Source organism: Chamaea fasciata, unplaced genomic scaffold (genome assembly GCF_029207755.1).
Source record: "Chamaea fasciata isolate MVZ Bird 193981 ecotype frontalis unplaced genomic scaffold, bChaFas1.0.hap1 SCAF_6, whole genome shotgun sequence".
NCBI classification, from domain to species: Eukaryota; Metazoa; Chordata; class Aves; order Passeriformes; family Sylviidae; genus Chamaea; species Chamaea fasciata.
Window position 1 is genome coordinate 14,858,493 of NW_027094091.1, and position 26,705 is coordinate 14,885,197.

At 42.5% G+C, this 26,705-nt stretch overlaps 1 protein-coding gene across 1 annotated transcript; it reads left to right on the forward strand.

The window, feature by feature from the left end:
- The first annotated feature begins 2,710 nt into the window (after positions 1-2,710).
- On the forward strand, positions 2,711-26,410 carry LOC136290983 (ADP-ribosyl cyclase/cyclic ADP-ribose hydrolase 1-like). Its single transcript, XM_066185489.1, has 8 exons — positions 2,711-2,949; positions 16,838-16,967; positions 17,658-17,793; positions 18,509-18,591; positions 20,251-20,327; positions 20,961-21,053; positions 23,279-23,365; positions 24,752-26,410. Exons 1-8 carry the CDS (start codon positions 2,711-2,713, stop codon positions 24,831-24,833), a joined length of 927 nt encoding a protein of 308 aa, XP_066041586.1. The 3' UTR covers positions 24,834-26,410.
- The last annotated feature ends 295 nt before the right edge of the window (positions 26,411-26,705 follow it).

A 26,705-nucleotide genomic window follows, 5' to 3' on the forward strand; every position in this document is an offset into this window, starting at 1 on the left:
CAAGAGGATTAGAGATTCATGAGCCCTTAACTGTAATTGTGGGGGAAATTCTAAGTTTGGATTTCAGTAGGGTCCTGTTTAGAGAACTGAATTCCTGTGGAATAAAGTCATTCAGCTTAAGGTCATGGGCATTGGGAAAACTTCTTAGGAAAGAAGTGAAATCCAGCTCACTCCGCAGACCTAAGGGAATGCAAGGCCCTTCCTGTTCTTTTCACCTCTCTTCAGCCCTCCTCATTTCACTTTATGTTCTGTTCTTCCCTGCCATCCCATTCAGGGAACACTGTTTCATCTATTCTTTGCTGAGGAACTTTTATTATCTTAATCATGCCTCTCATGGAAATGCTCCAGGGCCAGAAAGTTTGCAAGGAGTAATTTCATGCTTGCATTCATGCTGGGAAAGAATCTACCACCTTCTGAAACACTGGGAGTACAAGATTTTACTGTTTTTAGTGCTGCCCACTCAGCTCTGCTTGTCCTATTTATTCACCCTGATTAGGCTGCCAAGGTTTGCTGAAAGGAGACTTGACATTTACTTGTCTTTGACACTCCTTGTGTATTACACAATCAGCAGCAAGGACACCTTCCAGAGCCTCTGAGTCTGCACTCACCTCGTTTTCTTATTAATTCTTGGTGAATCATTGTCATATCTGAAGAGAATAAAAAGTTTACACAAATAAAGCTACTGAAAAATAGCATTTTTAAAGTTTTGAACCTTTAAATTAACTATTCCATCGTTCCACTCTTGAAGTGACTCTTACACTCACTGGAGCTATGTATCTTCAATACCCAGAGCAGGCAGAGATTGCAGTGTTACTGCATAAACTGCTTAGGATAACTAGTTGGTTTTCCCAACATCTTTTTTTAGTTAATGAAACTAAAACCACAAGTAGAAAACACAGGAGAAAAAAAAAAATGAAACAAACCAAAAATATTAAATTCAAGAATTTCGCTTGTATTTGTATATAATAAAATAGTTCACAGTTCATCTGTGAATACCTTGCGTTCACATTTACAGGATGGTGAAAATAAAGAACAGTCAATGGAGCCTATCAAGGAAAACGACATGCTTACTGAAAGGAATATGGGGCAGAACTTACTTTATGAGTTAGTTCTCACTGAACTGTCTCCTACACATCCTCCTGCACTTGGTGCACTCTCCACAATGGGGACCACAGGGGCCACAAGCAGTGGCATAGAGAGCTCACCATTGTCTCTCTTGTAAGAGACGATATCGTTTATAACTGCCTGACCACATTGGGTCTGGCAGCCTGGATGTGTCACTTTAAAACTGAGGTTTCAGTTCTGCGAAGTTCACATGATTTCTGGGAAAACGGAATCAGAAAAATTCATATAGTATGCTCAGCATGTCACTTGCCAGTGCAGGCTTTGGTCAGAGCACAGCATTTCTCAGGTCTTTCAGAACTGCTTAGGCCTGGCTGAGATGTATCACAAATGCCCTTTATCACATTCAATCTGTTAAAGACAGATGCTTGGTACGCAATTATTAAAAATCTATGAAAATTTTATAGTTAATATTCTGGAATTGCATAGCTTCCTTTGTTAAGATTTTGAGGTTAGAGTCTTATTCAGTTTTGACTTTTTGACTACAGATGTAGAATTGTCCTCTTTGGAGAGTACAGTAAGGAACTAACATCCCTCTTGTAGAGAACACTTACTGCTTCCTTAGATGACTTCACACAGCCTCAAACACCTGTAATTTACACACTTGTCTTAGAAATTCATGTGACACCTCATCCAAGCCTACGGGCAAGGGAGAGAAGTAAAATAACCCATTGCACATTGATAACGTATGTTTTTATGACTACTGCAAAGTTGATTCTGCAAAGTTGCCTTCTTGCCTTAGGTAAAGTTAGATTCAACACCCGTCTTGTGCAAAACAATTAATTTAGAAAGAACAGACTGGGGTGGTTTGATTTCATCTTTTGCTCACACATAACATGGAGCATGTCACTGCAATTATTTGAACGAGGACTCCAGCAGCTTTATGAGTTATTTCCCGGGGCTCACGCGTTTGCATTACCGCCGATAACTAACCGAAGTTTAACTCGGGAAGTAAGTAAGGCACAGAGGGCAAACAGCATCCAGGCTCTCGCCTACCCGCCCCGAGCCCCGAAAATCCCTCGTTAGGCCCCAAACCCGGCGGAACTGACGGAGTCGCTGGACGGGGGCGCTGGGAAGCGGCCCCGCGGTTCGGATCCTGCCCCTCCGGACCCCCGCCGGCCGCGGTCAGCCCCGCGGGGACAGGGGATCCGGGGACAGCCCAGGGATTCCGGGACAGCCCAGGGATCCGGGGACAGCCTAGGGATCCTGGGACAGCCCAGGGATCCGGGGACAGCCTAGGGATTCCGGGACAGCCCAGGGATCCGGGGACAGCCCAGGGATTCCGGGACAGCCCAGGGATCCGGGGACAGGCCAGAGACCCCGGAAGGCGCAGCGCTCCCTGCTCAGCCCAGCGCTCCCCGCTCAGCCCAGCGCTCCCCGGACAGCCCAGCGCTCCCCGGACAGCCCAGCGCCCCCCGGACAGCCCAGCGCTCCCCGGACAGTCCCCGCTCCGCGGGCGGCCGCTGACCCGGGGCGGGCGGGGGTCAGCCCGGCCCCCCGGGCATCCGCCGGGGCGGGGGCGGCGCGGGGTGACCGCAGCAGCCGCTGTGTCCCGGCGGCGGAGCAGCTGCGGCCGCCCCTCGGCGCGATGCCGCTGCAGCAGGGCTCTGCCCGGATGCGGCAGCGCACGGTCCTGCTGGTGGGGATCGTGGTCCTGCTGGCCGCCCTCGTCCTCGCCGTCGTGCTGGCCTCTCTCCTGACTCACGGAAGGCACGAGGTCAGTCCCAAAATGCTGAAGTGGAATGACAGGGGGACCACTAAGAACTTGCAAGAAGTCGTCCTGGGAAGATGCTACAACTACATCACGGCGCAGCACCCAGAACTGGGGTGAGTAGAGGTCTGGGTCATGCCTCAGGTGTCAGGTGAACAGAGCTGTCTCTCGCCTCCCCTGGCCGTGACCTCTGCGTTTGCAGTGGCAGGGAGAAATCAGGCAGTTGAGAGCCCTTGTTTTGTAGAAAAATGTAGACAGAAACTCGGTGCCCCAGTGGTGGCTTTTTAAGGAGACTACCTGAAGAGGCAATAAAAGTAACACTAATCCTAGGTCAAAGCAGAATCATAAATGGATTTTGCAACTTCCCTAATGCCAGCTGAAATAAAAGCTGAATTCTAACATGTTCGAGTACATGGAGGTGAAGCAATTTGCGGTAAAGCTGAGCTGACAAAATCCTGTAATGTGACACTGCAGTCCTGTAACCGGAACTACACAGGAGGGAGGGAAAGGAGAAGGTTCAACACAGATTTATAGGACAGACAAAAATGTTAGTAAAACATTGAGAAGTATCTTGGCGTTATCCAAAACTGGTGTTAGCGCTTGAATAAGAATTTTTGATGAGCTCAGAGAGCTTGCATAGAGAAATAGAGGTGGATCACAATACCAGCTCAGCAGTCCCTGGAAATACCTTTTCCCAGAGGTGGTCCTTGCTCAGCTCATCACAGCAGGTAGTTCAACACCCCACGCATCCCATCCCTGCTCTTCTGCAGAAGACATTCCATGGACCCAGGTCTGCAACAGTGCATTAGAGCTGAGAACTGATTTTCTGAGGCCTTTTGTTGCAGAGAAAGGAAAAGTATGAAATAAGGAGTGCCCCGGGCCCCCAGCAGGTACTGGGGACACCCAAACCCTCAGGACGGGATCCAGAGCAGCCAGGGTCTCTCAGCAGGGAACCATCCACCCCTTCTGTGGCACCACCTGCCCTCCTTTGTGTCTTCAGTGAGCCTCTGGCAGAATTTTCCATCACCCTGGGCTGAGTGCAGTGGGGCTGCCCCACACCTTGGCAGGTGACAGAACCATCCTGGTCTTTGTCCCAAAAAAGGTAATTGCCACCTCTTGTTTTCATGACACTGAACTGATGGGAACAAAGCTATAGTTCGAACAAAGTATATAGTTTGCTTGCATTTGGGTTTCTTTTGGCTTTGGATATCCTGCACTGTATGAAAAAGCTGATCTGCAGTATTTGAAGGGTCATGTGGTAAATCGTGGCCTGAGCACACAGAGACTTGTTCATGCTTTCTTTACATTAAATATTTGTGTGGCTTTAGTGAGTGAAAGGAGGATTATTTTTCAAATAAAATTAAAAAGCTCCTGAAACTTGCAAAATCATTTACATGTTTCTAAAAGCATAAATTAATTTATTAAAGAATTATACACTCAATAGTTAAATCTGAAATTGTTTTAATATAATAAAAGCCTAATAGCCTTTATTGCATGGGCTTGTTTCATTCCAATTTGGGTGCTGAAGATGCTAAAAACACTTTTGTGTTAATATGCTTTCAGCCACAGCCATGTGTATTTTCACTGACGGCACAGTCTGAATCTGGACCACAAATATCTCTAGGAATGATTTGTTTAGGCAATTAATTCAAGGACAGTTTTAAAAAGATCAAAAATCCATGATCACAAGTTTTATAAAAAGTTCGTTAGTACAAAGTGCAATATTTTGGGCTATACATAATCCAACTGCGCTTAATACCTTTGTGGCTGTGAGCTCACTTTCTTTCAGATTAAATGACTTCTGTATAGTAAGACCCTTTTTTGTTCTATTTTATTATTTAAGAGATTATTTCTTCTGAAGCCTAGAGCACAGAAGAAGGAAAAATATGCTTGTTTATGTACATCTGAAATGTTCAGAGGTTTCCCGAATGGAGAATTAAATGCAGATGCTTTTCTGGGAATCAAACCCAAGATTGCTCATTTCTGATTGCGCTGAGCTCTGTGCAGTTTGGGATGTAACAAACCACTTCTGTCACTGGCACTTTCTGATAATGAGCTGGGTGCCTTTAGGACACATCAGAGAGTGGGATCTTTCATCCCTCTCTCTTTCATCATTAATGTAGGCCTTGGATCCTCTGTCGTATGGAAACTGTGGTGCACTTAATCAAAGAGAAGAGTAGGAACAGGGAACTGAGCTTATGGGCAGTCTTATGAGGTGGGCAAGCTGTGCCCTGTACTCTGCCAGGACTGCTCCTGCCACTACTTCCCACCATGGGAATTTCATTGTCTTGGTTATATATCTTCTCATTTTCTCATAAATTTGTCCATATTCTGTTCTTGCCCTTTTAATCTTACACTGACCTGTGCATTTTTTAAAAAAGATCTTCTTTTAGTAAACTCATAGACATTTCCTTGTATTTCTATGTTTTTTTATATCAGAGTCACTAAGTTCCACCTTTGATGATACTTTCTGAACATAAAAATCTATTCACTGTGGCACTCGGTGACATTTTCTACGTTTTGGATTGCCATATTTCAGACTGGAATAGCTGGCAGGTTTTGAAAAGAAGGGGGATTGTTGACATATGACTATGGATATTATACTGTTTCTGGCTATCACAGATGGATTTAACAGAGTTCTACGGCCTCCATTTAGCTCTGCTTTTGCATCTGTGTGCTGTAAATCATTTAAGAAAGCCTCTGACATGCTCGTGTACACCTTCACTATCACAACTCTTCAATCCTTGAGCATACTTCCTTGCACTCTCCCCCATCTTGCTGGAGCCCTAACACCATGCCCAGCCAGCTCACTCCGGTCGTGCTCTTCTCTTTTCCAATACAATGTTTGGTCTGAACCCAAGCCCAGAGAGGCCACTGAAAGGCTCTTGCTGTCTGCAGTCAAGTTTTGTAAACACCTCATGCAATCAGATTTTATCCTGTTGATTTGCTTACTCTTCAAATTAATCAAGACTCTACATTGAACTTGCTCACAAAAGGACATTTCTTTATTCAGGAACTGCATTACAGCATCTGCCGGTAATGATTTTGTTCAACTGCTTCGGTGCAATACAATCCTCAGGTTTATTTCTGCTGCTGGCTGGATGACTCTTAACTTTCGTATACATGCAGTTTTCTCAGTCTTCCTGCATAAACTTTGTCATGACAAAGTTCATGAGGAAGGAAATACCAAACATTTCAATAACGCATTTTCAATATTAGCCCTATTTTTTAGAAAAAAATGTGGATGGGATAGCAGCAGGCTTTTGGGGGTCTGTTCCTGCATACAGACTCACACACCCACATACTGACAGTAAAGCATAATATTTCTCTTTTTACTTCCCTGGAAAACACTGGTTCCAAAGCAATACTTTGTCACAGCTTGGTAGTCTTTAGGTTTTTTCGACATTTACAGAAGATAGAAGTTCTGATTTCACTAGTCTTGTAAAAATCCCGCGTGGCCATCAGTATGCATGGTAGTTTTGACTGAATAAAGCCAAAAGCAGTTTGGCCTGAAGAAACAATTTGACCTCAAATGACTTCGTCCTCTCCTTCCCAGTAATACAGACTCCCCCTTGTGGCTGACAAACCGCTCGCAAGTCTCACCTCCAGCCTCATGCAACGCCAAGTCTCCAAGAATTTATCCCTGGTACAATCAGAGCGGGGAGTGCTGCAGGTTCACCTGCACAGATCAGGGAATTCAGCAGATCCCTGCTGACAGAGACCAGTTGTGGTGACACGGTAACTCACCCATCACTCGCAGGATGCTGCTTATGAGGGTTTGGCACCTCTGTACCTGTTGGGGCAGAAAAAGTGGCGGCAGCTGTAGCCTAAGTTAACTGGCTGAGGTTTCCTCTTCACCACATTTGAATTGGCAGGCTGAGGTCAGGAACCAGCAGCACTCTGTGACCTGGGGAAGGAGTGGAGAAGACACATTATCTTAAAGGTCATAGTCACCAATGCCCAAAGCATAAACAATGCCTTGGTTTTGCGTCTAGAAATAACTGATTTTACATTTGCAGCTCGAGAGAATTTTCATTCTCAGCTAATGACTGCTCCCTCCTCACATCTGCAGTCACCTCTCGGTCTTAAATTCACAGAATCAATCACAGAATCACAGAATCACAGAATCACAGAATGGGTGAGGTCCCCTTAAAGGGACTACAGAAACTCAGCTGGTCCAACCTCCATGCCCAAAAGGATCATGCTAGAGCACATTACAGAAGGTTTTGTCCAGAGAAAAATTGTTTGAAGTCAAACCAGCTTTTTTTTTTTTTTTTTTTTTTTTTTTTTTTTCCTAACTTCTGACGGGAAGAGAGCACCAAGGACACAGACAGGGAGCAGTTTCGATAACACATGTAACTGCCAGGCCAAACAATGCCACTGTGCCTGACTAAGCAGTGCAAAAACCTGATGATGAGGCTGAAAGTGTAAAACTTCAATATATTTTTCATGCAGTCTTGTGTGGACACAGAGTGTATTTCCCCCTTAAATATAATTAGATCAACCAATGTTGTTTTTATCGTTAGTGGCAAGTTCTGTTGTAATAAATTTTAACAGACTATAATTCCATTCAATTTAGTAAGAGTTGGTGCATGTCCAGGAGAGCTCTCTCTCCTGACTGCACAATCATGAATGCATTTTGCCTTCCCATTCCTCTGCAGCCTGTGGAAACGGAGATATATTTTGTCAAAAAGAACATATAGACCATGATTTTGTGTGAGATACTATTGCATTCACAGCATAATTTCTTCCCGAAAGAAGTCTGGGGCTTGCTGTATGCTTACTTTTGCATTTTGCCTTCATGCTTTACTAGGCATTTTTAATCTAATTTCTTTGTGTTTGTTCACTGGTTGTTAATGCTTTCACATCAAGCATGGTACTAAATAACCACTATTTGATTTAGTGTCACAGAAATCCTAGCTTTGTTTTTTATAGTCACAATATTATACTGAAACTTACCTGAGATTTGTTTTTTCATTGAGAAAATATGCCTTACATGAGAGAAACCATTACTGAACCAGTCTCCTGAAGAGTACAAGTTACTACCCGATTGTAATGCATCAGATCCTCTTAGAGAGCTCTGCAGATTTCTAAAGGTTCCTAATTTGATATCCATCAAACTGCAAAGGACTTAGTGTTTCTTTGTCTGTGAGAATACGCTTTCTAAAAAAAATCTGTTACCATTGCTGTGCCATCTTTTTTGGTCCCAGAGCAAACAAAAGGCTTAATTTGCCCTGTCTATGGAAAAGGACACACGGGTCTGGTGACAAGCTGAATGTGACCCATCAGTGTGCCCTTGTGACAAAAGCCAGTGGGCTGCATGAGAAGGAGCATTGGCAGCAGGGGGACAGAGGGGACCTTTCCCCTTGGCTCAGCCCTGGTGAGATGCATCTGGAGTGCTGGGTCCAGTTCTGGTCTTGTCACTACAAGGGAGACAGGGACACCCCTGGAGCATGTCCAGTGAAGGACCATCAAGATGGTTGAAGTGTCTGAGATACAGAGAGGCGTTGAGAGCGCTGAGACTGTCCAGCCTGGAGAAGGGAAGGCTCAGGGTGAAAAATACCAGATGAGGGGGGTAAAGAAGAGAGAGTCAATCTTTTCTCAACGGTATTCAGTTGCAGGACAAGAGGCAATGGGCATTAAAGTACAGAGAATTCTACTTAAACACAGGAAAAAAACAGGGTTGATCAAAGTGAGGGTGGTCAAAGACTGGAACAGATTCACTCGAGACTTTGTGGAGGCTCTGTCAGTGGAGATATTCAAAACTAGACAGATCCTGGTCCCAACCTTTTCTGAGGCAGAGGTTGGACTAGATGATCACCAGAAGTGCCTTCCTTGTCTTTCATTTCTTAGGAAATACTTTTAGACTTGTAAGAAGTCCCCTGGGAAACTAGGACAAACAGCAATAAAGAAATGTTTTGGCTCATCTCTAATGAAAATGGTGATGATATTTTGTTCCTATATCTGGTTTGTCTCTCAGCATTAAGATGGTCACTATATCATCATAATAACACACTGCTTATTAAAATACCCAAGTCCTAACCTTTGTGTATGCCATTAATGTTCCCCTCCCTACTTCATGTGCCTGTGTGCTGACTTTAAAACTTTTTCTGTGGTTTGGCTTATTGCTGCCAAAGCCGCTGTTACATGAAACCTGAATTGCTCTGCTTTTCATTTCTTCTATCCTTTAATGTTTATAACAAGGTTTTCTTTTACAACTGTTTTTCCCTAAATTGTATACAAGTGACTTTGACTGTTCTTGTAATTTCTTGGTAGCAAAGATATTATAAATATTAACAATTGTTTGAGTCTTACTTAAAAGTACACTTGTATTGAAATATGCTGTACTGAGCTTTAATGGAGAACTGGAATATAGTAGGCACAAATAGACAGTGATTAGTACTTGAGAATATGGAGGCAGGGTTATTGGCTCTGGAGTTTGTCCTCCGAAAGAGTCCTCATGCTGCTTAAGCTAGTTTCCATAACTACTCTGGGCTGTAAGGTAGGATTCTATTTGGGTTTTATTGCCGTCTCTTTCTAAAAGAAGTTCATCAGAAAGAATAAATTTTCTTTTTAGCAAGAGACAAGTTCATAGGGCAGTGGGTAGCTATCATTTATTTGTTCTTGAGATAATTAATCACCAGCATATTTATTTCTGCTCTTCTGGAGTATAAATGCCACTCCTACGCTGTGAAAAGCCATCCAGTTCTGTGCAAAGCTCAGGCTCAGTTCTGTGCTGAAAATCTGCCCTCCCATGCTGTACCTCCATAGGCAACCCAAGGTCTGAGGGTCCAGCAAGCGTAACAGGGAGATGTCAAAAGGTACATTGTCTTTTGTCCATGGCCAACATCAATGTACTGCTAAGGTACAAAAATGCTGTTGAGATCTGAATTTATCTCTCACTTGACAGCCATATGTCAACTGACTTATCAGTTTTCCATATTGAGTTTTTATTATATAAAAATCGTTATTAAATGTCTCTATATTTCTCATATACACATACATTTTACCTTAATTTTACAGTGTATAGATATTTAATGATTCTTTCTGCAAGATTCCATAGGATTTCAAAATTTTTTTCACATTTGGGTTAGTTTACACATATTGCATTTCTATGTTAAAATATCCTTGCAATCAAAATTTCCTTTGGTTTTAATCCCAGATACTAGAGAGAATAATTTTCTGTCTGTACTGACCTTCTACATGTTCATCAGAAGTATTTGCTGATGAAATACTTTTCAACTTAGTTTTCCACTGTAACTCTTTGCAGCTATTTAGTCATGTGCAGTCAGCTGCCTGTACTTTACCATCTTTCTTGTTTATTGATTTTATAGAATTTGCTATACAGGGCAATGTCTGGTGGCTGTCTAAATTATAGCACCGCCCTAGGACTGAAACTATTAAATGCTTTTATGGGCTTGTTGCTGAAAAGGGGAATACTGTTCTCTCCCACTTTTCCCTGCTTCCGTTCTCCTGTAACATCTGTAGAGATGTCAATGAAAAAACCCCCACACTCAGAGGTGATACCATTCAGCTGTCATTGCCAAGGTATGGTTAAAACTGAAGAGCTGTTTAACACCTCCGAACACCATGAGGAAATAAAACTCTAGTTATCCATAGGGATAGGAGGAATAGATCCTCTTTCCCTCTAGGGTCAAATGAAAGTGTCCCAACTGTCTAAGGAAAAAAACATGCAAATGATGCATTCTGTCTTCCCAGGAGATGACCACAAAATAAGGAATTATCAAGGATCTCACTCACAGATGTACTAAATCTCTGATCTGTTCCCTTGTCTGTGTCCTGCTGACAGAGCCCACCCTTGAAGCAGGGACTTCTCCCAAATTACTGCATTTATGCCACATCCCAGCAGCTTTAGTTCTATTAAAAACAAACAAACAAGCAAAACAAAACAATGTAGTGCAAGTTCATGTTGTGGGTGGGAAAAAGTTAAAGTGTATTAAGCCACTGGATATTTCCCTGTATGTACTTTAATTTAGATGACTGTTATAGAAGTGTTCTTAGAAGTTTAATATTAACATTTAAACTCTTCTACAGATACCCTTTCTGATCAAAGGGTAAGCTAGCTGCCAGCTAAAATTTATTCCCTCTATATCTGTTGATGACATGGGCCTCACTTGGAAGCTTAAGCTATAGAGCAACTATAACCCTCTGTCAAAATGCAGTCCAGGTGAGACTGCTGCCCTTCTGGAGGTTCTGTTCCACTTACAGAGCATCTCTGAAAACACCACCTGCTTTAGCAGCTTGTTTTTTCACCCCGGGAGGCTGAAATCCAGGCAGCAAAACAATTTGCTTGCGTAGATGAACCTTTCAGTGGTTACAGCTGCCACCTCTTGGCTCAGCTCTTCCCGGAAGGGTGATAAGGCTTAGTGTTGTCCTGCAGCACCAATTCCCGACTCACATAAAACACTTCAGGAGCTATAAACCAAAGCCACAAATATGCCTGCCCTTAAAACCTTCTTATTGCTGCCAAAGGTGAAGGACTGGTGTGGTGAGGAGCTGTCACTTGCTCCAGGTCATTTGCTGGACAGGAGCATACAAAGCCCTGAGGTGCAGCCAGCAGCAATCTCACTTCGTGCTTCTTTTCCCAGACCTCCAGGCTGTCCCTCTTTGCCGTGCGGAATTTAATTGCTCTGCCTACAGGCAACCTTTCCAGAAGTCATCTTCCTGCGAGGCAGCGTTCTGGATCTCCCTCTCTATGCCCTGTCAGTTCCTCCAATGCTTTGTTTACTGACTTTTGAACTATTTAATCAGCAGAAAGCAATACTTACCAAATCAAGCTGCCAAAAAAATCAAGCATGTCATTGTCATGTTGACAAAAAGTCTGTTGCCGTGATATGGTGGCAGACACTTGGCAATAATTAAACTAAATGGGAAACGAGAGGCTTGTGCTTGTTGAAGACACTGAGATTGATTTGTTTCAGACACAGGTCTGGGTTTTTTCCTTCATCTTTTTCCTTGCTAATTCCCCCCCCTTTTCCATTATCCTAATGCTAAAACCAGCAGGCGGTAGTGTCCTCAAATCCTCAGCAAAGGTACTGCTTTGGCTGACCGCTCTTAATTCATACCTGTCTGATTTTTAGGACGAAGACCCCTGATGGGAGGCTTTAGGTGCTACAATAATAATAAGGAAGCCGATCCATCATTGTATGCACGTCCCCGTTTTCCAGCTCCGTGCCCTGGAGATGGGTCCCGCGGTCTCCTGGCAGGGAGAACCCATTCTTTTGGAGCTGACCTCAGCTGCTGCTCCCGAGGAGCTCCTTCTCCCACCTGATGGCACTGTTCTCCTTGCTTTTAGCTCCCAGCCCAGCTTCGCTTCAGAGGCGGCAAACCACAGCTGCCTGGGCTGTCCTTGGCAACACCTCCTAAAAAACTGCTCCAAAGCAGCAGAGAGGCACTGCAAGGCTGGAAGTAGGGAAGGGAAAGCTGAAGAAATAAAACTCCAGAAGTATTTAGGGCAGAAAAGGTATCAAAAGGATTCTAAGTTACAGAGGGCTTCCGCTCAGCGCTGGCATAAACGTTACTGGTCCTTGTATAATTTCTGACATATAGACACAGCTACACGTAAGCTCACGTGAAAACACAGATTGACTATGGATATCTAAATTTCACTGCTGTCTACAGCCATCACAGTTTACCAAAATGCAGCAGATAAATTGACACAGGCAAAGATGGGTCTGTTAGATGCAGAAATGTTGCTCCACCATTTAGCTCCTTCTGAGATACATGGGCTTTTACAGGTGAAGCCCGTGCCTTAGGTCCCCACAAGAGTGAAAGCTGGCTATATGTCTTTAAGGAGCTATGTTCTAACCACAAACATCTCGCTGACTTTTTAAAGAACCAGATTTCTGAGTGCTTTGGTTCATCACAGTTTTGGCCAGTGATGGCAGCAAATGAGGATTTTCCTACACAAATTGCAGAGGTTTGATCACTGCACAGGTTGGGCTTAAGGGACTGTGTCCAGCTGTAACTTCAGAGCTTCACCATAGGGTCACAATTAAAAACTCAGCGTCGCCTGAAGACATTGCAGTGTTTTAGAAATAAAATTCTGGACTTGGAAAAGCTGATATTCATTGCAGGGGAGAACAGGTCTCACCAGAAAAGTGTCTCTGCCTTCAAGGGTGATTTAAAAACATGGGCAGAGTTGATTGAGTTCTCCAGAACAAAGTCTGGGAGTAATTCTTTACTGGTAAATTTGACATGGGTCCCATACTTTAAGCATTTTTCTCAAATTCTTAAGTAGAAAACTAGAGGCAACACAGTCCAAGGGAACACTGCCCTTCTTAAGATGTTTTCAGCATTCAGTGTCAGTCCAGTGCTGAACAGTTGCTCATGATGTAACTGAAATCAGTGGGGATGAAACTTATGCTTGATATTAATACCAATTAAATCAGTTTCAATTGAGGATGAATTTGCTCTGTCATGCCCAGTTAAAGAAAAAAAAAATCTAAAGCAAAGAAAAAAAATGTATAGTAACAGTGACTTACCAGATTTCAATGCTGTCCTGTTCCTTTCAGTGTAAGGATATTCTTTCAAGGTTAGCCAGAACAGTGTATAGATATGAAAGAAATAATGATGCAGAAGCTGTCCATTTTTCTAATATGCACATTAAAATTTGGCTGCTGGAACAGATGCTAATGGAAATATTTTTGGCCCCAGATTTCACTTGATAGATTAATGTGATATTCATATACAAGGCAAATGGATACAAATACTCAAATTTATTGGAAAATGCAATTTCTACCCCAATGTAAGGACAAATGGAGGATATGCTTTGCAGTATGTATAACATTTGGATTTATTAAGGAAAAGTTTATTTGTATCCCAACCCTTATTGTCTGCTATACTGAGTTCAGGGTAGAGTCTCTGGTCAAAAAGGTCTTAAGGCAAGTTTTTCAGTCCTTGTTTTCCAGAGAAATGTTGCAGTTTTTATGTTTACAGAAGATTTCTTGTGTTCTTTCTGTTAGTTATTATTTCAGGTTTACCAGCATTGCCCAAACTCTATTCATAAAAATAAAACTTTAAAATAATCAAACACAAATTTAGAGTATATTTATGTTACATATCACTGAATTTGGATACAGTATTTCAAAGTCTTTAGTAGAATAAAATGCCTTAGATATTTCAGCATAAACAAAGCTAGCCTCAAAGGAAGAAGGCCATTATGCCTGAAGAGATTATATGGTATTTGCAGATAGGATGCAGAATTAGTTCATATACAACCCAAAATATACAAACAAAACCCAGAGAAGGAGAGTGCCCAAGGCCCACAGCAGTGTAGGACATGAGAGTATTCCCCATGGACTCCAGAATTAGATAAATTTAATTAACTGGTAGAGAGAGGATCTCTTTTGCGGCCTTCCTTTCTTCTGTAAATCCGGAAGGAACTCTACAACAACATGTTCTATGACTTGGGAGCATCTTTAAGAGAAAAGTTTGCTTCTCAGGCATTTTTTTTTTTTGGCAAGGCACATGTTCTTGTTTCAACCTGAAGCTGTTCTTGCTGGAATTTTTAGCATACCACGTGCCAGCAAACTTCTCATATTGTTTCAGAAGGCCCAGAGCTACAGAAAGCCTCTTCCCTCACCTCTGCTGGGCATGAGATAAATGCTGCACACCAGACAGGTATTTTCTTTCTATGTTGAAAAAAGGTCAGGTGAAAATTTATTAACAGAATCTACCTCAACAGTGAGACTGGAAAGAATGGCGTATCTGGCTGGAGCTGGGATTTGCAGGTCCTCAAGTCTTGTCACTGTTTGTCATAAGTAAACCAAAATCACAGTTCTGTGTGCTTGTTAACCTCTTTAGGATGTGAGAAAAAAATTGTGCTTCATATCAAAGATATAGCTTTCCAGTGGAAAATCAGTGATTTATTATTATTAATTTGTAAAAAAAACCCCATGTTGATAGGCGGTGACAGCAAAAAGAAAAGGTTGTTTAGCTTTTTTATGCACTTTTTACATTGATGATCTGTATTTTTATTTCTAAGCAATGCTGAAGTTGCCTAGTATCCATAAAAGCCCATCTTCATGACTTACCATTCTTCCCTGTAACGCAACCAACAGTATCACACCAATTAGCAGCTGTAGAAGAGCCTCCCCCACCTGCACGATAAGACCTACCAGCTTCTATGACATTAAAGATACAATTTGTCTCAGCTCTGCCAGGACTGTGCTTAAAGACTCTTTTCTCAGATATTGGTGACAGTGACTCACATCACCCAGTGCTGAGTTTGACGTCTTGAAAGGACAGAACACTGGTGCTTTGGATTACTGTCTCAGCAATCCATCTTGGCATGATCATGAATCACCTGGATGGTTTTCTTTGTGCCTCTCATGGCCATGACTTGCAGCAGGAATGCTTTATATTGTGTCTATCTCCTACCTCTCTGCTTTGGGAAAAAAAAAATAAAAAATAAAAAAAAAAATGGGATTTTTAATGGCTTTCTTGAAAACTATTTTGTCTTCTGAGACCAGGCATAAAAACTTTGCCATATGAAAGGATACATCACCAGGTACCCAGCTGTCACCCATGGCTGTTAATGCTCTTACATAAAGCAGGTTTCAGGAGTAGCTTAAAAAAAAAAAAAAAAAAAAAAAAATGCCGGCCTGGAGGACAAATCATTTGACAAATTAGAAAGTGTGAGCCATGTAAATGCTTGTGAGATGTGCCTGTGCTTACAGCCAAGCTCTACAAATTGTCTTTATGATACCATTGACTGTGCAGAGCAAAGGGGACAGCTGCCTATTCTCTAATGTCACCCCTCAATCAGCAGGAGCCCTCTCTCTTGGATGATTCAGTGTGTCCGTATTGTAATCCTTAGTGGCAGGGAGTGGTATTTACAACTTCTTAACCCCTAAATAAAGTACCAAAGTTTGGAGAGTGGTCTCTGTGGGTTATTTACGCTTTGCAGCCAGAGAAATGTTCCTCCAGGAGAAAATTTAATACACCTAAGTTAAGTCCTGCTACATAGAACATGAATTCTTGCTGACACAAGAGTGCAACCACAAAACAATGACCATGCGCCCTGCAGCACCCACAGTTTGGCTTCCACCACAGTGACTTCTACAGTGATATAACTGGAAGTGCATTTAGGCTCTCCAATGAAAGATATTAGTCCTGTTGAGAAATCATCATTGTTACTCATCTTTATCCACCAAGAGGTAAATCTGGTTCATATTAACAAGAGGTTTGGTCCCTAATGCAACTGGGGCTGGCCCTGTGACAGATGGCATGGCATGACATGACATGACATGACACGACACAAAATTTGGGATGTGCCAGGGCTGCCTGAGTTGGCCACTTGGCTAGAGACCCTCCAGGCTGATGTGCCCTATCCCTGCTCCCAGGCTCAGTTTCAGACGGCATTGTACAGTGGCACCTGATCTGGATCTTGGTTATACTGTGAAAATTAACTGTGCCTCTAGTGAAGTCAATAGCTATAAATCAGTACCCAAATGAAAATAATCTCAGGCCCCAAACAGCTAAATTGCTGCTTTTGTTTTAGATAAAATTACAGATGTTTTTTCTCTAGGATCAAACTCTCCGCAGGGAGATACATGACCATATTTTTGGCTTGCTGTATATGAGGGGACAGTATCCTTTGACCATATTTTTAAAATGTACAACCTTTAGTCTGACAAGCTATTTGCGTCTCGTGATTTGGTGAATAAGGAACAATCAAGAAATTTGATCTTTTGGTTATGTAAAATCAGCACTGATCATTTTAAGAGGTAAAAACCTAGATGACATTCAGATATTGCAATAAACTCATTTGAAACGGAGGAAAGAAAGATGATTTTGAACTGTTCGTTCCTCAGTGCTGAAGATACTCTGCTTTTGTAATGGATCATGTATTGGATGCCTGAGCATAGTTGAAATTCTTCTATCATCCAATCCAGAATGTTTGACCACAACAGAGGGAAAACCTTTCACAGTCACAAATACTCAGAAATATTTATTAACTATGTTTAAATCTCTCGGCAGAGATAAGGATTGTCTAAAAATATGGGAATCATTAAAAGATGCATTCATTTACAAGAATCCCTGTAATATCACACCAGAAGACTATCAGCCTTTAATGGAGCTAGCAAGTCATCCTATACCCTGTAACAAGGTAACAGCACAGGGTGGGCTGTGGTGGGATGCCAGGTCTGGGCAGTGCTCTGGGCGGTGGGATCTCACCCATAACCACTGTGAGGGTCTGTAGGTTGATCAGGATGGCATTTTACTTCTGCACTTACCGCAACAGTCCTGCAGTTACACCTTTGGACCCCAGTAACTCTGTCCATACTCTATCACTGGGAATCATCCCTGTGTAAGGCTTGCTTTAAGCCAGGATCATCCTAGTGAAGTGACAGGGATGTCCCCATTCCCTGAGCATGTGGCTCTCTGTAAGGAGCATGCCATCATGCTGTTAGAGGGACACTGCTTCCAGAAAGCTGTTCTTCCATGTTCTGCTCAAATGCAAACAACAAATTTGGTATATATCCTATGAAAACTAGTCAAACCTTTCTTTCAAAATCCTTTAAAAGCTGAACATGTCCCTTTCCACAAAAAAAAAAAGAAAACCCAAAAAAAAAAACCCAAACCCCCCCCCCAAAAAAAAAAAACCAAAACAACCCACCCAAAATATTCTGCAAATGAGAGTGTTCAAGTAAGAACTGACCCACTAGGGTGAACTCGCTGCATTTCAACAAAACTAAAACTCCTTCATTATCATGAAATTTCCGGTTTTCTCCAGAAAAAATTTCTGACCAACTGTAGGATAGCTATCACTTACCAGACATTGTACTTTATTTTACAGTCACTGTTTTGGAGCAAGACAGGTGACCTCGTTCATCGTTATACAAAATCCAATCAAAATTTCCTTACCTTGGAGGACACCTTGTTGGGTTATATGGCTGATAGAATTTCATGGTGTGGAGACCCCTCTGCCCCAGGTAATCTACATCTAAACACAATCCTTTTCACATTATTTTTTAGTGAATTAATTTAAAACCTTAACTGTCCAATATTTTGGAAGTCTGAAAATAATACCTGTTTCTCAGATTAAATTTAAAAACACAACTTTGGATGTTATTTTAACACCAAGTTGTTGCTTGAACTAATGGCCACATCTAGCCCCCTTTACTTTTTTTGCTTGCTTCTACCCTGCAGTCCCTATGGGAAAAACTGCAAAGCAGGAATGTCATTCAAAAAGGCCCTGGCCATGGGCCAGTCAAAGCGCTGGGTCAGTGTGCAGGCACCTTGGGGGTATTGCTGCCCACAGGACTCCTGGGCTAGTGCCTAAGGCTAAGAACCTTTAAACTGGGCTGGAATTACTGAAAGTGTTGGGCAAAGTTTAATTTTTCAATGCAATCAGACAGTACTTGTCAAGAGACAACCTGTTTCTCACATTTGGGACTGTGGGTTTTCCTTTCTCAGTTTTCTGAGAATTATTTGTGATATGGGATCTGCAACTGCCTCCCTGAAATGACTGTGAGCAAACAGGAAGACCTTTGAACAGATGCAAATTCCTTTTCCTTTTAGAGCCCTCTCCCCATTTAACCTTCTTGCTTTGGTGCAGGGCAAATCTTTTTGCTCACAAAGCCACATAAGCCTTGCCAAAAATATTCATTCTAACCTTAGCTATTCTATAAATGTATTTTTTCTCAGGAATCAACTACGAATCTTGTCCAAAACGAAATGAATGTGAGAGCAACCCCGGCTCTGTGTTCTGGAAAATGGCATCCAAGATGGTAAGCTCTAGACTAAATCTCCCTGAATCCAAAAGCGAGGAAAGGCACTAAGTTCCTGACATTGCCAAAAAAATGTGATTTTGCAGATAGAACTTAAAAGATGGAACAGTAGAAGTTGACAGAAGCTTTAGCTTCAGGTGTTAAAAATCATGGTGTTGGGATCCAAGGTCCCATATTTTATGTACAACATTTGATGTCCTTGTAGTTCAGGCATTCTTTTTGTGGTCGGAGGCTGAGTGTCAGTGTCTAGAACAACCCTTGGCAGAGAGCTGGAGCTCTGCAAGTAATATTCACAATTATAACAATCACCTTAATTAAATCAAAGAACATAGATTGCTACAGTAAAATCTATTTTAGCATGGTAATGTGGAAAACAGCACCCAGATTGGCACAGACGTTTCCCAAGAGGCCGAGAATCCCCTTGCACTTCCTGGCATAAACCTGAAGAGCACATCCTCCCACATCGGCACCTGGCAAGGTTCCTGTGATGTCTCCACCCTTAGACACATGCCAACTCCCATCACAGGAATGAGAACCTGCTAGTCCCAGTTAAGCAATTAGCCTGGCTTTGTTGAGTCAGCACTTTACAGGAACAAAGTGCCGGAGAAAAACCTGATGTCCTGTATTACTTTAATTTTACATGTCTCTCAAGATTTCACCCTTGGTATGACTATTAGTAGATGACTGCCCAGGTGGAAAACAAGCATTCCTGTATGCTCCAGCTCTCATGTATGTGAGAAAAAGTCTACTCACCATTTAAAAAAATTGTTTTGTGTGTAAACTAGGAGTGAAAATGGTTCAGTTGCAGAGTCTGTGAGAGATAAAACCACGTACAGACTCAGGTTTGCTCAGCTGCAGGCTTCCTTTCCATATAAATTCAAGATCTACTAGAACTCACGTTATTACATGAGTTACACATAATGGGACTTCCCGAAACTTTGCAGCTCTCAAGATCTGAGTTTGAGCCACACTGTTTAAGAGGACATGAAAAATTTGATAAGTACAGTCACCTGCATTAAGCTTTTTAAAAATTCCTTGCCTTACCAATGGATTATATATCTAGAGTAGGTACTTCAGAGACCTTAGTCTTTAAATATTTGGACATGAGTTTTAAAGAATAAAAAACAGTGATTACATGATCCAGTATATTAAAAATCAAATCAAACAAAACTCAGTGATAGTTTTACTAAAATTTCAAGGGAGAAAAATCCCAATCCACAAAAGAACACAGAGCATGAGTCACAAGGAAACAAAGACATGATGGTCTGTGTGTCCTTAAACTTAGTGGTACTTCTGTTCTGGCTTGTCCTTACTTTCTGAACTAAAGCAGTCTGAGGATTACTGTTAGTTACTACGGACAGCTGCAGCTGTAGGGGCTCTGGAAAGCCCTATAAAAACTGAAACCAGACAAGCTGCTGCACTAGTCCCATGCAACCTTAGACTGCCAATTCATAGCTATCTAATGAGGCTTTTATCACAGTTTTGCCATAGCCTTCAGAGACTTTTTTTTTTTCCCCACTGAAATATTCTGCAAAAATATTGCCCAGATCCTCTGCTTGTATTAGACAGTTCTGAGGACATCAGTGAATTCTACCAGGCCCAAGTCTGCCATGGCACTGCATGAAGTGTTAGAATGTAATGTCCATTGGTTTGGTTCAGTTCGCAGAAGCAGCATGTGGTGTGGTTCAAGTGATGCTCAATGGATCGGTAGAAGCTGGAGCTTTCAGAAGCAGCAGGTATTCACTCAACACACAACCATTCCTGTTTCTGTGGGGCTGCATGTGGTTGTCTGCCTGTGAGTCCCAGTGCAGAAGGGATTTTGGTAAACTCACCACTGGCTGTTGTGATTCTTTTCACTCCTTCTACACAGAGACTGTGGCTGAAATGCTTCAGAGGGTAAGCGGGTGGGGTGTCCAGTGTGCTCTTACTGCTCAAAGTAACTTGATTATTACACTTTCTTTGATTTTACTTCACTAGACTTTGCTACCTGGCTTGAAGTGCAGTCGTGAATAATATCAAAAGATGAAGAAAATGTTTTCTGGGGGAACAGCCATGGTGATTTCCCTGGCACCAAACCAAATCAACAGCCAGGAAACTGAACAGGAGAAGAGGCACTAAAGATGGCAAAACTTCAGCTGATTTCTGTCTGCAGGCAGTTTCAAAATTTCTCCTGAAAGTGAAATAAGAATGGGGAGACAACATTTGGCATTATGGCAATTAAATAGTCTATGAAAATCCATTGGCAAGATAATGTTCTCTCTCTGAGTGTTGTAGGAGCACTAATAAGCGCTAGTATTTGGGGAGCATACTCTCTACATCTTTCTGAGATAACAAGGAGTGTTTTGCTGTTTCATGTTCCATTCTTACAGCATTTTTGGAAGTGTTGAGATCTTTAACCTGGATCCAGATAAAGTCTCTGAAGTGCACATTTGGCTTATGCAAGACATTGGTGGACCTCAAAGGTAAGTCACACTTGTGCGCAGTGATGAGCAATGTGTGGAAGGCACTAGACACAGCTGAAGTCTGCCAGCAACACTGTCTTAAACTCATGAAATCTACTTTATACTCACCTTCTAGGTGCTTACTTTGCAGGAAAAAAAAAAAAACATTTGTACTGTTGTTTCCTCTAGTACTTTTGTAGGTACTTCTGAACGGTTATTGGTAAAACACAATGATATTTCCCTTGCTTTCAAGGGGTCCCATGACCTTTAAGTTCCTTTCAAGTCCACTGAGGTCTACAGACCTTTGCTATGGGTGCAGCACTGAAGTCAGAGACCAGGCTATGTCTGCAAGGATAAACATGTCCATGTATCCATCCAAACATGGATATGTTTGTCCAGAGGAATAGTATAATTATGCTGAGCACAGCCACTTTTGAATGACAGAACAGGTGATGGAGTCTCCTTCTGTGGACATGCTCAAAACCTAACTGGGACCTGGGCAACCTTTTCCAGCTCGTATTGGTTTGACTAGGTGATCTCAAGCAGTCTCTTCTTACCTAAATGATTATGTGATTTTTAATAACAGTAGTTCATTCAGCTGCAATTGAAATGCTTACCATGGAATTACCGATACCAGAACGGCAACCTCAAATCACATCTGAGCATTTCTGAATGATATTTTTCATCGCAATCAAATTCATTTGCAGATCTACCACATTTGAAACATGAAACATGAGGCTCTGTGCCCTTGACCCCTCCTTTGGGAGCCAGTTCTGTGGCTCACATGGTCATAATGCACTGCCACAGTTTTTCCCATTCTTAACCATCTCCACACAGGAACAGCAGCTTTGGTGCCATGGATCAGGAAGCAGGTTGTGATGATGCAGTCCAGCTCAGGAGGAGTGTGGACCTTGCTCAGACAGCTTCACTCTCTGACACAGTTCCAGCTCCAGTGTTGCAGCTCCTCCCTTAGCCCAGACACTCAGAAGTGTCCGCTTTCCACACGAGCTGACACACCTGCCATGGTTCACAGGTGTGCATCTATGCTCTGGTCAGCATACCAGACTTAGTCTTGTGGTCCTTTGCATAAAGGTTTGCTGAAGAAAAGGACGTTGAGCAATCTTTACATCCGTTTCCCCGGACATGGCACTGGATCCTTTGTCCCGTGATTTCCCAGCATCAGAAAAGCCACCATGTTCCCCCTCAACAGCTTCAACAAGGCAGTGCCCTTCAAGCCCTCTTGCTGGACACATCTTCCTCCTGTGACAAGCTCATAGCAATTTCCTTTTTATATTCTGCTTGCCTCTAACGAGAGAGTGGGGGAGTAGCACCAATAGTATGTATTCCTTATATCTTCTGATTTGTATTCCATGTTGAATCATTGATAACTTGTCAAGACTAGTGAACAAAGGAGACTTGGCAGTGCTCTCCAGTAATGTCGTATGTTAGGAACTGGATTTGTTCCCAGTAGTAGAAGTGAGTCCTATACTCCTGATGAGATGATTTTTACCTTGAGGTAACAAGCTTTTTCTGTGTCTCTGTCTGTGCCTATGACATTTGTCAAGCCTCTCACTACAGCTTTGGAGCCTTTGGGCTATTAAATTAAACACAGAGATAAAGATCTTGAAGGTATGAGAGTGCTACATGATTCTTGAAACCTTTATCTGGATGGGAAAGAAATACACAAGTTAGGGCTCCTGGGCTGAAACAAAAAATGATTGAAACAGCCCCTTGCCAAAATAAAGCAGCAGCAGCAGCAGCCATGAACTGTCAAACATACAGGAGGTGCTCATAGCCTCCTTCCTCCCCTGCTTTCTATCAGTTTCCTCCTATCTTATCTTTGCTGCTGGCTTTCATGATTGGCCTTTTCTCATCACATAGAGGACTTGACCCTTTTGCTCTTTGACAGATTTCAGTAAGCCTTGTATTGTGCTGCTGTGGGTGGAAGCCACCAGCAACAATGGAGCAGTTCTAGAGCAGCCTGAACTGTGAATGGGACTGAGTCCTGTCCCACAGAAATCCTCCTGCACAAAGCTCTCATGCAAGATGCAGAGCTGAACATAACACAGTTTCTACGAGCAAGGGCCCAGTGGTAGCCAAAGCTCCAGGAACCCAATGCACTTTACAGCACATTAGCAAACAAGCTTTGAAAACTTTTTCCTATGATAAAGCAGTGACACTGTGGAATTTAGGTGAGCATTTTGTACACACAAAGAACACAAGTAACTGAAGTCTTTTCTCCACAGTGAATCCTGCTCAGGTCATTCCATTCAGAGGTTAATAAACATTTTGGAGGAGCGAAACTTTAAGATCATTTGTGAAGACAATTACAGGTAATTATCCACTCTTACTGCTGATGACTTTGCTAACACAAAACTAATATTGCAGGTTTACAGTGAGCTAGAGCAGACTTCCTCCTTGCTGCCATGACATCCCTCCAGCATGCCTGGGTCTTTCTCAGGGGCTTCCAGCCAGGCTGCAGCCCTGGGGTTGGCTGGGTCTGAGGCTTGCTGTCTGCCCTACACTTACCATTGAGCATGTTCAGTTCTTTTCAGGGAGGGGGCAATCCAGCCACCAGATTTTCTTCTGACTGGTCTTTTACTTAAAATAATCTGAACCAAAGAGACAGCTTTCCTCTCTGCTGCATACAGATAATGCAGGGTGCCAAGGGTGGTCCTTACTTCCTTCACCATAGTTTGAGTGTGCTTTCTGTCCTGCTGCTGTGTCGGAGAGTGAGGCATGAGACACGATAAGCATTACTAATTATTATAATTTACCATTGTCAGGAGCAAAAAACAGGAGTCTGGGAAACAGCAGCCCAAGTCCTGACTTGCCTGAAATCTCCATCTTCCTGCTGAGGAAATACAAAAACCAGAGACCCTTTATCCCAATGCATGGGTTCAGAGACCTTCGCACAGAGCAAGAGTTTCTTTAGAGACATTCTAATGTTTCTTTGGAGACATTAGAAAAGCAGAAAACATTCAATATTGCTCGTATCTTATCTGTCAGGAACAGCTTTTCAGCGTCAAGGACTCATACTTGGATGAGAACATTTCCAAAGTAAACGTGGATTTCGATGAACTTCTGAGTTTGTGACAATACTTTAAGTAAGGAAAAATTGGTCTGCAAAGGAGAAAAATGATAGGTCTTTAAATCTGAAGGCAGAGCAATATATTTCTGTGTAGGTATTGCTGAACCTGATTAATGGGTGCTCTGCACTTTGTGAAAAAGTTAGCCCTGGTGTGGTGCATAAATCTACCAGATCGTGTGCTTACTTTGTCTTTGGATAAATGGAACCTTTAACCAATACTCCCAGGACCTATAAGTAGGCACAGATTATTTCAGTCTATGATGAAATAGCAGCAGGGTTTACCAATGAGTAAGACAGATGTGAACTTCCAACACAGCAGGAATTCCACGGTCTGTGCAAGAGATCTTTCTTCTTTTTTTGTAATTATTTTTTATATTGCAGCATAGTAGACATGCTATGAGGTCAGATCCTACTTTGTTCTGTACTGATGCCCTTGTCCCTAAAAACACCAAAGTTACCTTTCTGCAGGAAGATCAAAAAGAATTACCCTCAGAAAATTCATCTGCTTGATAAGTGTGGATGTAACATGCATTTTGACTTTCACATTGCATTCAGTAACTGTGAAGAAATTCTGTTGTACTTGCAAAGCGATTATTAAATATTTGTTTGGTCTTGTGTCTTATTTCAGGCCTGTTCAGCTCCTTCAGTGTGTGCACAACCCTGACCACACAGACTGCAGGCTTTGCACCAACAGCACAGCAACTCCCTGAAACAGAACTCTCCATGCTGCTGAAGAATTTCGTTACTTGTGTGTAAAGCTGGAGAAGATGTGGCTACATAGCTAAGAGTGATAACAGTAACATGGCGTGTCCTAAGGCCATAACCAGAAATCCTTGCTGTGATACTAACAGCCAAATAGCAGGAGATGATACCTGAGGTGTGATGCTGTACACACACACACACAAACACTGTTTCAGGTGGGCCGGAGCTGTGGTCAGTGATTCAAGGCAGGCGCTTTGCCCTGGTTTTCTCCCTCCTATACAGATCCCCACTGGCACAGAGCAGGGATTCCCTGGGGCATGCACAGAGAAGAAAGAGACTTTCCAGGAGAGGCAGAACTTGCCTGGATCAGTGCTCACCTTCCTTCCTGCTGAAAGGTCAAGCAGGAAATAACCAGGACATGCTACACTTTCCCTGAATCCCAGTGAAACCTTCCCCAGAGGGGAACGTTGCCCAGTGGCACACAGTATAGATCATGGCTTTCCCGGGTACTGTGACACTTCTGACCAGGTAAAGCAAGCAGTGGAATAGGCAGAGCAGTTCTTGCCTTTTAATGGGTATCACAGTAAGCAGCTGGTGGGAAGACAGCTGAGCTGAGCCAAGAAAAACCCAGAAACTGCTCAGAGGGTTGCCTGCACCTGTAAGAACTGCTGAGTGTGCAGTTGGCAGCTGGGAGAGAAAATAGTGAGACTGACTCAGACAGCTTCATTAAAATCCTGCTGGAGACACCATTGCTGGTCAGATTACATTTTGTTCTTAATATAGCATAAACACTAGCCTTCCAACTTCCATAAAAGGTCCCTCAGGCCACGACTTGGCCATCCACTGGAATAGAAACAAACATCAAATGGTTGCCACAATAAGGAGTCTCTCTTGACCTCAGCTTTTACAGTGAAAGGTGATGCCTTGAGGTGTATAATTCCCAAGCACTGACACACCACAGTGCCCTGAAACAGCAGGTTTCACTGATTTCCTTTGATTTCTATTTTACCAGTCTCAAGTGCAGTGTTTATAGCAAAACAAATATCTGAGGCCAGCTTGTGGCCATGGCTGTAATGCCTCTGTGCAGTGCCATTGACATTAAGAGAACAGAGCAGGCTTTGCCGCAGATATACTCCTAGGTGCTGAGGTGACAGTGTGACCAGAAGTTGCCAAACCTTTAGGCAGACTGGGGTTTCCATGATCCCACAGAGAGAAGGTTGTACTGCCACGTGTTTTAGTGACTACCCAGAGTGCAAAACATGGTTATGGAACTACACAAGCTGGTGCACTTTTGAGCATCTCTAGATAAACCTTGTCTCTTTAGTGGCATTAGAAGGCCTGCACTGGGCGTGGCTGGACCAACCCAAGACCTCACCCATAATGTTTACATTAAGTGAAATGTATTTTTATTTGCCTGCTGTTATGTAACTACTTAGGTGAATCAACATAGACACATACCAATACTTTCCTATAGGTTATTTCTGACTATCAGTTAAAAGTTTGTCTTCATATTCACTTTTGTACCTCTTCTGTTGCAATATAAAATATTGACTGTAAAATCAAGATCTATAATAAAATTGCTGATGACAAATGTTCTTAATTCAGTTTCACATTGTACATAACCGCAGAAAGTTAAGAAAGAAAGATTCTCAGAAGACCAAAATAGGCCACTTCCTAAAAACAACTCTGAAATCTCTTCAGTGTATGACACATTATATTCAACCACCCAGGAGAGCAGAGAAAGAGAGCACATCCTCCCCACGCTGTGTTCTCCATCCAATACAAAGAAGTCATTGTCTTTGTAGGTGGCTGGAAATGAAGCATCCTGAGTCTTTATCCTGAGCATAGATTGTTCTTGCCCATAAGAGTTAAGAAAGGTG

Excerpts from the sequence above, each read along its gene's own strand:
- LOC136290983 (XM_066185489.1), top strand. The coding sequence starts at position 2,711 with ATGCCGCTGCAGCAGGGCTCTGCCCGGATGCGGCAGCGCACGGTCCTG. Across the intron at positions 20,328-20,960 it reads GGAGCTTTCAGAAGCAGCAG|CATTTTTGGAAGTGTTGAGA; the intron begins GTATTCACTCAA and ends CCATTCTTACAG. Across the intron at positions 23,366-24,751 it reads ATTTGTGAAGACAATTACAG|GCCTGTTCAGCTCCTTCAGT; the intron begins GTAATTATCCAC and ends GTCTTATTTCAG.